The sequence below is a fragment of the Phragmites australis genome, chromosome 6, assembly GCF_958298935.1.
Source record: "Phragmites australis chromosome 6, lpPhrAust1.1, whole genome shotgun sequence".
Lineage (NCBI taxonomy): Eukaryota > Viridiplantae > Streptophyta > Magnoliopsida > Poales > Poaceae > Phragmites > Phragmites australis.
The window spans coordinates 45,033,415-45,047,158 of record NC_084926.1 but is presented as its reverse complement, the minus strand read 5'-3'; the positions used below and the strand labels follow the sequence as shown (position 1 = coordinate 45,047,158).

At 43.9% G+C, this 13,744-nt stretch overlaps 2 protein-coding genes and 2 non-coding genes across 4 annotated transcripts; all 4 read left to right on the top strand.

Annotated features, from left to right (window-relative positions):
- Positions 1-712: 712 nt before the first annotated feature.
- Positions 713-4,924, top strand: LOC133922850 (mannosyltransferase APTG1). Its single transcript, XM_062368358.1, has 9 exons — positions 713-1,096; positions 1,310-1,427; positions 1,891-1,995; positions 2,087-2,406; positions 2,657-2,938; positions 3,036-3,216; positions 3,328-3,479; positions 3,585-3,747; positions 4,700-4,924. Exons 1-9 carry the CDS (start codon positions 864-866, stop codon positions 4,784-4,786), a joined length of 1,641 nt encoding a protein of 546 aa, XP_062224342.1. The 5' UTR covers positions 713-863; the 3' UTR covers positions 4,787-4,924.
- Positions 4,925-11,236: 6,312 nt separating this feature from the next.
- Positions 11,237-13,492, top strand: LOC133922847 (large ribosomal subunit protein eL37z). The gene is made up of 4 exons (XM_062368356.1): positions 11,237-11,388; positions 11,506-11,641; positions 13,061-13,162; positions 13,273-13,492. Exons 1-4 carry the CDS (start codon positions 11,386-11,388, stop codon positions 13,314-13,316), a joined length of 285 nt encoding a protein of 94 aa, XP_062224340.1. The 5' UTR covers positions 11,237-11,385; the 3' UTR covers positions 13,317-13,492.
- On the top strand, positions 12,325-12,417 carry LOC133923318 (small nucleolar RNA R64/Z200 family). The gene has a single exon (XR_009910577.1). It is a non-coding gene; the product is annotated as a small nucleolar RNA R64/Z200 family (small nucleolar RNA).
- Positions 12,555-12,636, top strand: LOC133923316 (small nucleolar RNA Z199). The gene has a single exon (XR_009910575.1). It is a non-coding gene; the product is annotated as a small nucleolar RNA Z199 (small nucleolar RNA).
- Positions 13,493-13,744: the final 252 nt, after the last annotated feature.

Here is a 13,744-nt window from a genome sequence, read left to right as displayed (position 1 = left end):
GCTGATATTGATGAGGGGGAGTGGATCGGTGGAGATGGGGAGGAGTGGCTGCTAGGGTTTATATATAGTTTGAATTTCAAACCCTCCCCAAATGCATTAGGCATTTTATCATTTGTCAAAATAAATTTTAACTCTTTTAGGTGGTCATTGTTTTTTTGGTATATTAAAACCTGTGATTGCCAATGTTAATACTTTGGCAATCATTTCTAGTTATGTATTACTAGTGTTCATGGAGATTAAGGTGAAACATAATTACTAGTGTTGGAACTTATGATTGATAGAAATTACCAATTTAAATATGTATTAACTATGAATATGGATTAATCATATGTGGTCAATAAAATTGTTGACGGATAAAATATGAAATTGATCAGGACTTACTAGGGTTCTAAACATATATTTTAGAAAAAACCACTTATTTACATACACAAGTATACTTAGTGTTAAAAAAACATATAGGGCACACTAACATAAGACACGTGTGAGTGCAGCGTGTGTTGCATACACTTTCCTTTCTTTTCATGTTATAAGATCATATATTTTAGGGTAAATTTCTCCTATATTATTGTAAAATTTTAATTTTTCATGATTGATATGTGGATGATTCACATGTTAACGACACATTCTAAGATTGTAAAATTTTGCAATAGTAAATAAGGGGTTGCCCCTATATTTTTGGGAGGGTCCTAAGTGGTAACCGAATGGGGCAAGAGCCTTCGGCCCAATTTGACGGCCTAAGTAACTTGCAGCTTTCCTCCATCTGTCCCCACACGTCAGCCTCCCATCCTCCTCCCGCAGGCCGCAGTGTCGCCGGCCGGCCGGCCGGCCGCCCGCGAGAGAGAGGAAGTGGGTGCCCCGCCGTGATGAGCCACCGGAGGCGATCTCACACCGCCGGCCCGCCGCCTGCCGGAGACGAAGCTTCCTCGCATTCGCCGGAGAAGACGAGGTGGATCCGGCCGTGGGCGCTGGGATCGGACCGGAGGGTGCTGGCGCTCGCGCTGGCGTTCCGCGCGGCGAACGCGCTGCTGGTGCGCACCTACTTCAACCCCGACGAGCACTGGCAGTGCCTTGAGGTCGCCCACCGCGTCGCCTTCGGGTAAACTAGACTCTCCGCCGCTCTTGCTTCCGCTTGTCGTTGTTCCGCGGGTGTTGGTAGAGTGCGCTCGGAATTGGACCCGTGTGGCCACTCAAGTTCTCAACTCAAGCGAATGAGACGATTCCGCTGTGAAAGGGGGCTGTGAAGTCTTACTCTTCATGATACTCAATGCCAATTCGCTACTACGTTCTGTTATCTTGCTGTTGGTTGCAGGTATGGCCACATTACATGGGAGTGGAAGCGGGGTCTGCGAAGTTACCTTCACCCGTTCATCTTTGCTGCTCTGTACAAGATTCTGGCGCTACTCCACTTGGATACTCCATGGTTTATGGTAATAACTTAAAGCACATTATGCCAAGGCTGGCAGATTGTCAATTGCGCTTAGATGGTGATTCTAGCCATGAGCCAATCTCATGTGGAGATAGATTGTCGGGGAGCATAAGTTCTAGAGGTAGGTTACATGAGAGTACTGTCGGGTAACAAAACTTACCTGCAATCAATATCAGTTGGTTTTCTCCTAAAAAAAATAAAATTGTCTTAGAACTGGGATCAAGCAATTATGTTGGTTCGTGATGCCAGCTTCTTCCTAAATATCCAGAATTCGTAGTTTAATCGCAGTTCTAGACAACCAAGTTGCAAACATTATATGAACACCAAACCTTTATGAGAACCATGTCCATGATAAATTCATAACTCTGGATATTGGTCCTTTGCCTCTCTGCTCAACTTCATCTTTTTCACATATTGTGGGGGAGCATGTCATTATCTGTTTTATCTGTTTTTTTTCCTCGCAGGTGATGGCTCCACGTCTTCTGCAATCTGTCTTTGCATCTATTGGAGATCTGTACTTGTATAAGCTTTCCAAACTAATTTTCAATGGTCAGGTTGCCCAGTGGACAGTATCCTTGAACTCAAATATGTTTATTGCCTTTTCTTTCATGAATAAACAATGGCAGTTACCTGCTGGATAGTGACCTTAACATACCGCAGTTATTTTCTCAGTTGATCAACTGGTTTATGTTTTTCTGTATTACACGGACTCTATCAAACAGCTTGGAGACAGTATTGACTGTTGCTGGACTCTATTACTGGTTTACTGCAATCGAGTCTTCCAAGGGAACCTTAGTTGTTTCAAAACAGCAGGCTACCGCCAACCAAAGTGCATCAAGAAAAGTGGCTCTACTTATAGCAGCGTTAGCTTGCGCCATTCGGCCAACTAGTGCCATAACATGGCTATATGTTGGTCTTTTGGATTTTATTCAGATAAAATCAAAATGCCGATTTGTCTTTCTTGAGGTCATTCCACTAGGGTAAGTGCACAATGCTGACATTTGAAAAGTTGGTCATGTCAAGTTTTTTCGCCTTCTAGTACTATTTTTAGGTCAGCTGGTAGAACAAGTTCTAACTTTGTCATATAGTTGTAGCATGGACTTAGTGATTCAGGTAGCTATATTATCATTAGCTATATTTATTGACAGTTGTTGCTTATTCTAATGTCATTTTTGCTCTTCATCGACCGATGAACATTCTAACAAACTATTTTGCTTAATCTTTCTGCAGGACCATTGTCCTTGCTGTAACAACGTTCCTTGATTGGTGGATGTATGGATCCCAGGTCATAGTGCCTCTTAACTTTTTGAAATTCAACCTCTTTTCTTCTGGAGGAGACTACTACGGAACACATGTCTTCCACTGGTACTTTACACAGGGTTTTCCATCTATGATTTGGACATTCTTACCTTTTGCAATGTGTGGAATCATAAAGTCTCAAGAATGGAGGCTTTCAGGTCTAATTGCCTGGGTATTAGGGGTTTACAGCATACTTGGACACAAAGAATTCAGGTACTCGGCTCTTCTTGTAAGTGTACAGTGTTATATCAATAAGCTAATGTGTTCTCATTATATACATATTATGATAAAAATGGATTGAATACGACAGATTTGTTCTTCCAGTGCTACCTTTAGCATTGATGTTCTCGGGATACTGCTTAGCTGCAATGTCACAATTCAAGGGCAAAAATGTGCATGGGAAAGGACGCCTTTCAAGGTTGCAACTTTCTGTAATCCTTCTCATCGTAACCAATGTTCCCATGGCCTTATATATGTCCTTATTCCACCAGGTAAACTTTTTCTATGTCAATGCGTTCTTAATTTTTGTTGCTTTGTGGAATACATGTGCTGCTTCGCTGTTACTTCTGGTTTGTTGTCATACACGACTTTAACTGTGGCAGAGAGGAACCGAAGATGTAATGTTTTATTTGTCAAAAGAAGCCCATGATGGAAGAGTGAAGAGTGTCCTCTTTCTCATGCCCTGTCATTCGACACCTTACTACTCTACCTTACATTACAACCTACCTATGCGCTTTTTGGACTGCACTCCTAGGTGGTTATTTTCTATTCTTTCTAATTGAGTAGCTTTAACCTTTCATACCACTACATTTGTGCCTGAAGACATACTTCACCCCTGACTTAGTTTCCATGTCCTCAGTGATAACGAAGGGACCTTGGATGAGTCAGATCGTTTCCTTATGAGCCCATCTGATTTTACGGGCGAGGTTTTCGGAAATTTATCTTCATTCAGTCACATTGTATTATTTGAATCTGAAGAGAGACATATTCTTCACTTGCTGCTGCGCAATTCCTTTCTAGAGGTAATACACAATTGTAACTTAGAAATCGTTTTCCTTTTTTTTTCCTTTGAACTTCAATAGACTACTGTAGCTACTTCTTTCCAGTGTCTGTTATATTCCATGAACTCAGCAGCATTCTAGAACACTGGTTACCGCATACCAGGCATATCTCAGCAGTCTGATGTGGATCCCTGATTAACATAATATCTTCACGTATTTATCACATTGAATCTCAAATTGTTTACAACTACAAATTGTTGGATGCCTTCAAAAAGTATGATTTTGATTGCCCTGCTCTTTGATAAGGTCGGTGTTATAGTTAGCACAGTAAAATAAAGAGTAGATTGCCCTGTCCTTCATGTGCTATGTTTCATTTGTGCGGGGGTCAGGTTGGACTCCAGTAGATCAATATTAACATGTGTGTGGTGACTGGAAGTACAGACCTGCTCCCTACTCCCTAGAATTAATAGTGTCCCAGAAACTGGTATGATTGAATTCCCTAGCGATTTTGTGATTTCCTAGAAAGCATTCAATATCAGCTGGTAAGGTTACATATCTAGCATGAGTCCTGCACTGTCTGCAATTGCTGAGCATTTTTGGGCATATGGGAGCAAATTTGGTCTCTGAAACTGAGACAGCAAATACACTAAGATATCATTTGTTGCACTTCAGATAGCTAGTAGTTTACGACAATTACAATTTCTTCTAATGAAATGCAATGTGCGGTATACAACTCCCTCTGTTTGGATGAGGGAGAGTAGTTGTTTGGGCATTTTCTCATAAATGTTGAGGGAAACGGAAGATTAATACGGGCAAAGGAGAGAATCATATGCACGCCTTATATTTTGAAAGATAATGGCAAAAACTATATGCCTTATGTTTTGAAACGGACGGAGTACATGAAAGTTATGGTAAAATTTCTTGTTTCCTGATAATAGCACTCATACTAATTAACAATTATTATGGTTGGCAGGCCAGGAGATTTTTCCACTCCCACTTCAAGGTTGACAGAGACCTTCAGTCGTCTGTTGTTGTTTATTCACGGAGGGATGTGTTATGATTTAGTGTTGCTGTGGCAGAAAAGGCCTGTCATCTCGCCTGACAATCTCTACATGTTTCGTATTGTTTTAGTTTATCATTTCAGAAATGAGCTGTAACACTATTTGTTATGATCGGAAATACTTATAGTAGGCGCAGACAGCATGCGCCAGAAAATCCAAATAATATCTAAGTTACCATATTTATATAGATAAGCATAGTTAGATTAGGAATAGATAATATAATCAGATAAGGTAGGAGTAGTTGAGATAGAATTAGGAGACCGAATTGTAATAGGATTAGAATTGGTTGGCTGGGACTCTATTTATTGAGCAGCCAATACATGAAAGAGGTAAGCAATAGATTAATCTAATTCTCACCTCAAGTTCCCTGTATTCTCACCTCTGCTTCTCATCGGTCGGCGCCTTGGCGTCTTCATCTTCTCCACCACGGGCAGGAAGCCGGCAAGAGACAGACCGGCCACCTCTCACGCTTATCTTCTTCGGTCGCTGTCGCAAGGACGTGACAACTTGGTATCAGAGACACCACCATCCATGGGCTCCGGGGCCGATCACGACCAGTTCAAGAAACTCCTCGCCGAACAACAGGAGCTGCTGCGCACTGAATTTCAAACAAATTTCTCCAACATCCAGTCTACCCTGACCGATGTCACCACGGCATTAACCGGTGTGATGAACCGGCTGACGCGATTGGAACAGGCTAAGTCGGTGGCAGTTTCAGGCAACGCAGACGAGTCGGCCAATGATTCCCGATTAGATGGCATCGACCCACCGGCGATCACCGATGATGCTACTCGGACCATGGCTGCTTCAAGTGTGAGGAAGACACCAGGCGACAGGGCTATTCTAGGCGGTCCTGGAATATTGCAGAATCCCGGCTTGGCGTCCCGAGGCACCAACTTTCTGCCCGCGCATCCGCCGGGGGATCGACGGCAGTATTCTCGCCGAGACCACGAAGATGTCACAGAGGGCGTTTCAGGAGGCATACCCAAATTCTTCAAGCTGGATTTTCCTACATATGATGGCAAAGATGATCCTCTTCCGTGGCTCAATCGTTGCGAGATGTTCTTCCGTGGCCAGCAAACAGAAGAACGCCATAAAGTGTGGCTTGCATCTTTCAATATGGACGGCGATGCTCACCACTGGTACGCCCATCTGGAACGAGTTCGCGGCGAGCCACTGTGGCCAGTGTTCAGGCAGCTCTGCAACGCACGTTTTGGGCCACCTATTCGAAGCAATCCACTGGGAGAACTCCGACTCCTTCGTCAAACAGGATCTGTTAATGACTACCAATGTCGTTTCTTGGCCCTGCTAAGTCGTGCCGATCCTTTAACAGAGACACAAGAGCGGCAACTTTTCACATCTGGCCTTGTTGACGAGATTCGTATTGATGTCGAGCTCCAAGACCCTATGGACCTTGAGCACGCCATGAGTTTGGCCCGTGCCTATGAGAAGAAGGCGACGCGTTATGGCCGCGGTGCGAACACGCGCATACCATCGCGCAGCATCCCTTTGTCTGCTTCCGGTGCGACGCCGATACCTTCCACGGGCGACGGCGCGCACCTCCAGCGGCCGATCAAGCGTCTGACGCCGTCTGAGATGGCAGAACGTCGCCGCTTGGGTCTGTGTTTCAATTGTGACGACAAGTTCACACGTGGCCACCGGTGTGCCCACCTCTTCTATGTCGAGCTCGATGACACCACCATGGACGACGGTATTAACGAAGATCACGAAGAGGCAGCAGATGAACCGCATATCTCTCTTTACGCGGTGGCAGGTGTCCAGTCCGCAGGCACCGTCCGTCTCCGGGTCACTTTGGCCGGTCAAGCGCTGCTGGCACTGGTGGACTCAGGATCGTCTCACAACTTTATACGAGACAAGGTAGCAGTACGTCTGGGGCTGCATCTCCACACAGTGCGCACAGGCTTATGCGTGACCGTGGCTAACGGTGATCAGCTCCGCGCCACAGGTGTTTGCCGATCTCTATCAATTGGCGTTGGACAGGAGGTGTTTCAGCTGGATTGTTTTGCAGTACCCCTGGGAGGCTATGATTTGATCCTTGGAACACATTGGCTGCGTTCCCTTGGGCCAATATTGTGGGATTTCAACAAACTAACAATATCCTGCGTTCTCAAAGGTCGCCGAGTAATTTGGCAAGGGGTGCCCATAACAGAGCATACTATTTTCACTATTCATCAGGAGGGCACTATTATGGAGCGCTTACTTACAGAATTCGCAGCTTTGTTCAATGATCCATCGGGTTTACCACCGGCACGCATACATGATCACCGCATTCACCTCTACAATGGAGCAATGCCAGTTGCGGTGCGACCATATAGATACCCTCAACTCCAGAAGGATGAGCTGGAACGTCAGTGTGCCGACATGCTCAAACAAGGTCTTATACGCCTCAGTACTTCGGCCTTTTCTTCACCAGTTCTCTTGGTTAAGAAACGCGATGGTTCATGGCGTTTCTGTGTCGATTATAGGGCCCTCAATGCCATAACAATCAAGGATAAGTTTCCTATTCCAGTAGTTGAGGAGTTGTTGGACGAACTTCGTGGAGCATGCTATTTCACCAAATTGGATCTTCGCAGTGGCTATCATCAAGTTCGCATGCATGTAGCTGATGTGGAAAAGACAGCATTCCGAACCCATCAAGGTCATTATGAATTTTTGGTAATGCCGTTTGGTCTGACAAATGCATCGGCGACATTTCAAGCACTCATGAATGACATCCTTCGCCGGTATCTTCGACGTTTTGTTCTTGTCTTTTTTGACGATATCTTAATTTATAGTTGTTCGTGGGCTGATCATTTGCGACATGTCCGAATGGTCCTGGAAACGTTGCGCCAACACAATCTGTTTCTCAAGAAATCCAAGTGCCTTTTTGGGGTTTCATCTGTTTCTTACTTGGGACATGTCGTGACTGCGGATGGCGTGGCTATGGAAAGTCAAAAGGTTCATGCCGTGAAAGAATGGCCCGAACCAAAGTCGATTCGTGCGCTCCGTGGATTTTTGGGTCTGGCCGGTTATTATCGCCGTTTTATTCAGAATTATGGCAACATTGCAGCTCCTCTCACACAACTTCTGAAGAAAGACCGGTTTGCTTGGACAGAGGCAGCCTCTAAGGCGTTTATCGCACTAAAAAGTGCGCTATCCTCAGCCCCAGTACTACAATTACCAGATTTCCGTCGCAATTTCATCATGGAATGCGATGCTTCAGGTTCTGGCATTGGTGCCGTATTACATCAATCATCTGGACCAGTGGCGTTTTTCAGCAAGGCTTTGACGCCACGACATGGAGGATTAGCAGCTTATGAGCGTGAACTCATCGGGTTGGCACACGCTATCAGACATTGGCGACCTTATCTTTGGGGTCGACACTTTATAGTAAAAACAGATCATTATAGTTTGAAATTCCTTCTTGATCAGCGGCTTTCAACAATCCCTCAACATCGATGGATAAGTAAATTATTGGGATTTGATTTTGAGGTGGAATATAAACCTGGCGCAACTAATATAGTGGCTGATGCCCTTTCCCGCCGTGATGCTGAAACTCTGGTGGCCACCGCTATATCAGCACCTACATTTGTCTTATGGGATGATCTTTGGCAAGAATTAGAGGCTGACCCAGAATTACATCATCTTCGTGAAGATGTTCTAGCTGGCAAGAAAGGGCCGGCTTGGGAAGTCTGTGATGGATTGGTCACCATTGGCCGCCGTATTTTTGTACCGGCTCACTCATCCTTGATTTTGCAATTGTTGGAACAAGCTCATTCTACAGGCCATGAAGGCGTTCAGCGGACTCTTCATCGTCTTCGTGCAGATTTTCAGATTCCAGGGGACAAGAAGCTAGTGCAGAATTTTGTACGGGATTGTCCAGTATGTCAAAGAAACAAAACTGATCATCTTCATCCAGCTGGATTACTGCAATCCTTGCCAATTCCATCACAAATATGGAGTGATATAGCCATGGACTTCGTGGAAGGACTGCCGAAGATCAACAGCAAATCTGTTATTCTTACGGTGATTGATCGGTTTTCCAAATACGCTCATTTTATTCCATTAGGTCATCCTTATACAGCAATTTCAGTGGCTAAGGCATTCTTTGATGAGGTAGTACGCTTACATGGATTTCCGCAGTCAATTGTTAGTGATCGTGATCCTACTTTCACAAGCAATTTGTGGAAAGAGCTTTTTCGTCTCTCAGGTACTCGTTTACATATGAGCTCTGCATTTCATCCACAAAGTGACGGTCAATCAGAAGCTGCAAATAAAGTAATCATCATGTACCTTCGATGTTTGACGGGGGATCGACCAAAACAATGGCTTCGATGGTTACCTTGGGCCGAGTATTGTTACAATACAGCATATCATTCCAGCCTTCGTGACACTCCTTTTCAAATAGTGTACGGTCGTTCTCCTCCTACACTCCGTGCGTATGATAAGGGCGAAACTAGAGTACAGGCTGTGGAGCAATCGTTGTTGGAACGGGATGAGTTATTGGCTGATGTTAGAGAACGCCTTCTCCAAGCACAAGAGCATGCTAAACACTATTATGATGCTAAACACACAGATGTAGCATTTGGTATTGGAGATTGGGTATGGTTGAAGCTGCTTCATCGGCCTGCTGCTGTAATACAGGCGTCAAAAGGGAAGCTTTCTCCTCGTTTCTATGGTCCCTTTCAGGTATTAGCTCGTGTTGGTGATGTGGCCTATCGTATTCGACTGCCGGCGGGAGCAAAAATCCATGATGTGTTCCATGTGGGCGTTCTAAAAAAATTTTATGGCCAACCACCGCAAGACATCCCTCAGTTGCCACCACTGCTTAATGGACGAGCATTGCCTACACCAGCTCTAATTGTTCGCAGTCGTCTTGCTAGAGGAATTTGGCAGGTTTTGGTCCGATGGCAAGGTTAGGATGCTTCCAATGCAACTTGGGAAGATGTGGCATCGTTTAAGCAGCGCTATCCAAATTTTCAGCTCGAGGACGAGCTGTTTCCGAAGGAGGGGAGAGATGTTATGATCGGAAATACTTATAGTAGGCGCAGACAGCATGCGCCAGAAAATCCAAATAATATCTAAGTTACCATATTTATATAGATAAGCATAGTTAGATTAGGAATAGATAATATAATCAGATAAGGTAGGAGTAGTTGAGATAGAATTAGGAGACCGAATTGTAATAGGATTAGAATTGGTTGGCTGGGACTCTATTTATTGAGCAGTCAATACATGAAAGAGGTAAGCAATAGATTAATCTAATTCTCACCTCAAGTTCCCTGTATTCTCACCTCTGCTTCTCATCGGTCGGCGCCTTGGCGTCTTCATCTTCTCCACCACGGGCAGGAAGCCGGCAAGAGACAGACCGGCCACCTCTCACGCTTATCTTCTTCGGTCGCTGTCGCAAGGACGTGACACTATTGGATATTGTTGACTGGTACAATTAATTTCGACCCCTTGAAACCAAAAGTTATATTCCTTCTTTCACGGGTGTTGTATAAGAATGCACAGCTTGCATAAGTCTCTACGTCCATGATATGTGCTTCTAAGATGAAATTTGCAGCTCTATTGGTATTTTCATAATTATGAAAAACGTAGGAAGGGCAGCCTTTCCCAACATTAACGAGGGATAGCATGAGTGAAGAGCGCGTGGGCCCATTCGTTTGTTTCTTCACTTGTTCAATTGTTTGCTATTAGCATAAGAAAAAAATCACCACATGTTTACAAAATAATTTCCAAACAATATGTGATCATGTACGGATACCATAGTAGTTCTATCTGTAGGCTTCTGTTTGGTAGCATAAGGACCACTCCTCTCTGTATTGCTCATCTGATTTGTTGTCTCCAGTCTCATTTCTTTGTGAATTTACCCCGAACCTTGTTATACCTCATGTATTCATGTTAGTGCAGCAAATTATGTACTGCTTTATGTTCTTTTTACAGAAAACAAAAAATAAATAAGTTAGCTTGTTGAGTCACCTCATGAAGTAACAGCGAGTTGATGGACCTAGTTCACCTTTTCTGATGCTCTAAGAGCCTAATCCTAATGCATGTTAATGTATCTATCTGGCCAAATGCAGGATTTATCTGGCTGCTTGTGACATCACAAAGTCTAAAAAACATCCGAGGCATCCTGTCGGCGGCTGCAAGCCCAGGTCCAGGCCAAGCCAGTGATACCACCGTATCATTAATCATATCCCTTTCATTTCGTTCATTTCCTGATTCTTCTTCTCGTTCCTATTCTTTTTATTTTATCTTATCTCTAATAGCATCTTTTCGAAAAAATTCGTGAAGAGAAAGGATAAGAATCCTATCCTAAAGAAAATGTACTTAAGAATTTTTTATGACAAAAATTATGAAGAGAAATAGTTAGAACTAGAACGAGAATCGCTTGATCCGTCAACGTAATCCTCTGGGATAGTCTTATGCCATAAACCAGGGCAGGCCCATTTATCGAATGAAAAGCCCATCCACCAGCGCTGCCTCGCTGGCTATAAAGCGATAGGGTTTTACGCCCCCTTGCGCACCCCCGCCGCCGCCACTCCCCAACTCGGCGCCTCCGCCTCCTCCAAACCCTAGCCGAGAGGAGCAAGGAATGGTACGTGCGCACCGCCGCCGCCGCCGAGCCCTGCCAGTTTCCTCCCCCTCCGCCTTCCATGTCGTCTCCTCCTTGCGCTAACGTGCTCTTGGTGTTGCTGTGCTTGTGGGTTCGCAGGGAAAGGGTACGGGCAGCTTCGGCAAGCGCCGGAACAAGACGCACACGCTTTGCGTCCGCTGCGGCCGCCGCAGCTTCCACCTCCAGAAGAGCACATGCTCCTCCTGTGGCTACCCCGCAGCCCGCATCCGCAAGTGTAAGATTCGCCGTCATACTCTGCCCCTCTAGATCTCTTTAGTTCTAGTGCTTATTCTGCGGAGATCTGCGCTGTTTGTATATGTTGTTGCGTGTTATGTATGCTTGTGGATTGCCGTGTGATGAGGGTACCGCAGCTAGCTAACCACCACCATGGTGGGGATTCACTACCCCGTATACTTGTAAGATGCAATGCTTTTTATGAGCTCAAAGTTGGATGAAAACGATTCATCTGTCATTGGTTGCCACTTACTCGTAGCAGAGATGCTTAGTCTTACACATGTTTCTAGTATTTTTTTTTTCTACTTGCTTACGCGCATTCAGTTTGTAATGTGCTGGAATCGATCTTTTTATGGGAATGATGAAGAAAACATTGGTCCGTGTTTCTGATAATCCGTGACCGACAACCATGTTTTCCAAACTGATCCCAAAGTGTCAATCGTCAGCTATCTGTAATATGGTTGTACTTACTTTTTTGTTTGATTAAAATTGTCTCATCCTGTTGCAATAAGGTGGACAGGTGAATTCTCATGCGACTTGATTGCCAACCAATAGCCATAGAATGCATTTGGCAACTATTCATCAGTTTCCTAGTTGGGGATCGCTCCCAGTTAGAACCCTCATCATATGTGCTTCTTTTTTTTTTGCATTTGTTTCCCTCCAATGTTGTTTCTTTCCTACAAAACGCTATGAGGAATCATGAAAACTATATTCGCATGTCAGACTTCAGAGATGCCACGGCATTGATGAGAAGATATTTCATGTTCTGAGCCGAGTTACAATTGGTTTTGATTCTCACTTGTTTCATGTCTTCCTGCCAAATATAATATGCTGTAGAAAGTTTTCTGTTTGAATCTTTTGCAAGTAAGCTTTCAGTTCATCTTTACGTTTTTCTTGCCTGCTTCCATTGTTGAGGGTCAAATGATGAGGAATAAACTGCAACAATATGATGGAGTTAATCCCTGTGATTCCCAAGTATTTAAGTCTCTGATGACCCCTCCACATTTTTTCTCTGCCGTCTATGTTCTGGAAGGAATTTTCTTTTCCTCTTGACTTCTCCTTTAACTTCAAATGAATCACCTGCTGAATTTGTTTGTCTGGGTGCCATTAGATTTACTCCTTTGCATTTTTTGTTCTACAATGCTGGAATAGCCGAAAATGGTCCAAGTCTGATTTCTAAACATTTAATGCTGAATAACTTGTTAATTGCTTTAGTCATGGTTAAATTGATTGGTAAGCTTATAAGCTTTGTTCATGTTATAGCTGTTTGATCGCACTATTTCGACCTGTTACTATTTGGTTGCTCCCAGTGATTAGTAAACTTGGAAGCTTTCTTTGTGCTTGAGCTGATTGACTGCACTATTTATCTCACAAATAACCTTGTTGAATTTACTGTTAACATAGTGATACATCATTTCAGATAACTGGAGTGTGAAGGCCATCAGGCGCAAGACTACTGGAACTGGAAGGATGAGGTACCTCCGACACGTTCCTCGCAGGTTCAAGAGTAACTTCAGAGAAGGTACGCGGCATTAGATGTTGACCCTTGCAAGTTATCATGGGAAATCTCATCTTTCTGCTAATTTTGAAGCGATCTTGATTTGGTTATTTTTTCTCTGGACCTCAATTCAGGGACTGAGGCTACCCCAAAGAATAGAGCTGCTGCTACCAACTAATTCTGGATGTTGCTATCAAGAACATCAGAAGCTAGAATTTGGAAACTTTTTTGCTTGGATTGTACTGTTTGAACTATTAGTTCTAATATTATGAAGTACTGATATGGTACTATTTATTGCGCGACATTCCATTTAAGTCAGACGAACATATAAAGTCCTTGCTGTGCTTTTATGTATTGCTTTAGTGTGCTTGGAAACTTTATTCTGCAGTTGTTTTGCGTTGTGGTTTTGTGGCGCGTCTAACCTTGCAATCAGTTACGCCTTTGTTCGTTTGAGTTCCATATCTCCCAACATAACTCCTGTGGTTGTGATCGTTTGTTCCAGAAGTTGGGACATGAGTTCTTTGTGGCATCGATAAGGTCTGAAGCGTACGGTTGTCAGCTCTGTTCTTTCGTAATTGGAAATTATGCTACAGCAGTTAATCTACA

What these genes read in the sequence shown, in the direction of transcription:
- LOC133922850 (XM_062368358.1), top strand. Translation starts at nt 864, where the DNA reads ATGAGCCACCGGAGGCGATCTCACACCGCCGGCCCGCCGCCTGCCGGA. An exon ending in CTTGAGGTCATTCCACTAGG is followed by an intron (nt 2,407 to 2,656) that starts GTAAGTGCACAA and finishes ATCTTTCTGCAG; the next exon opens with GACCATTGTCCTTGCTGTAA. An exon ending in TGCGCAATTCCTTTCTAGAG is followed by an intron (nt 3,748 to 4,699) that starts GTAATACACAAT and finishes TATGGTTGGCAG; the next exon opens with GCCAGGAGATTTTTCCACTC.
- LOC133922847 (XM_062368356.1), top strand. An exon ending in CGCAGCCCGCATCCGCAAGT is followed by an intron (nt 11,642 to 13,060) that starts GTAAGATTCGCC and finishes ACATCATTTCAG; the next exon opens with ATAACTGGAGTGTGAAGGCC. An exon ending in CAAGAGTAACTTCAGAGAAG is followed by an intron (nt 13,163 to 13,272) that starts GTACGCGGCATT and finishes ACCTCAATTCAG; the next exon opens with GGACTGAGGCTACCCCAAAG.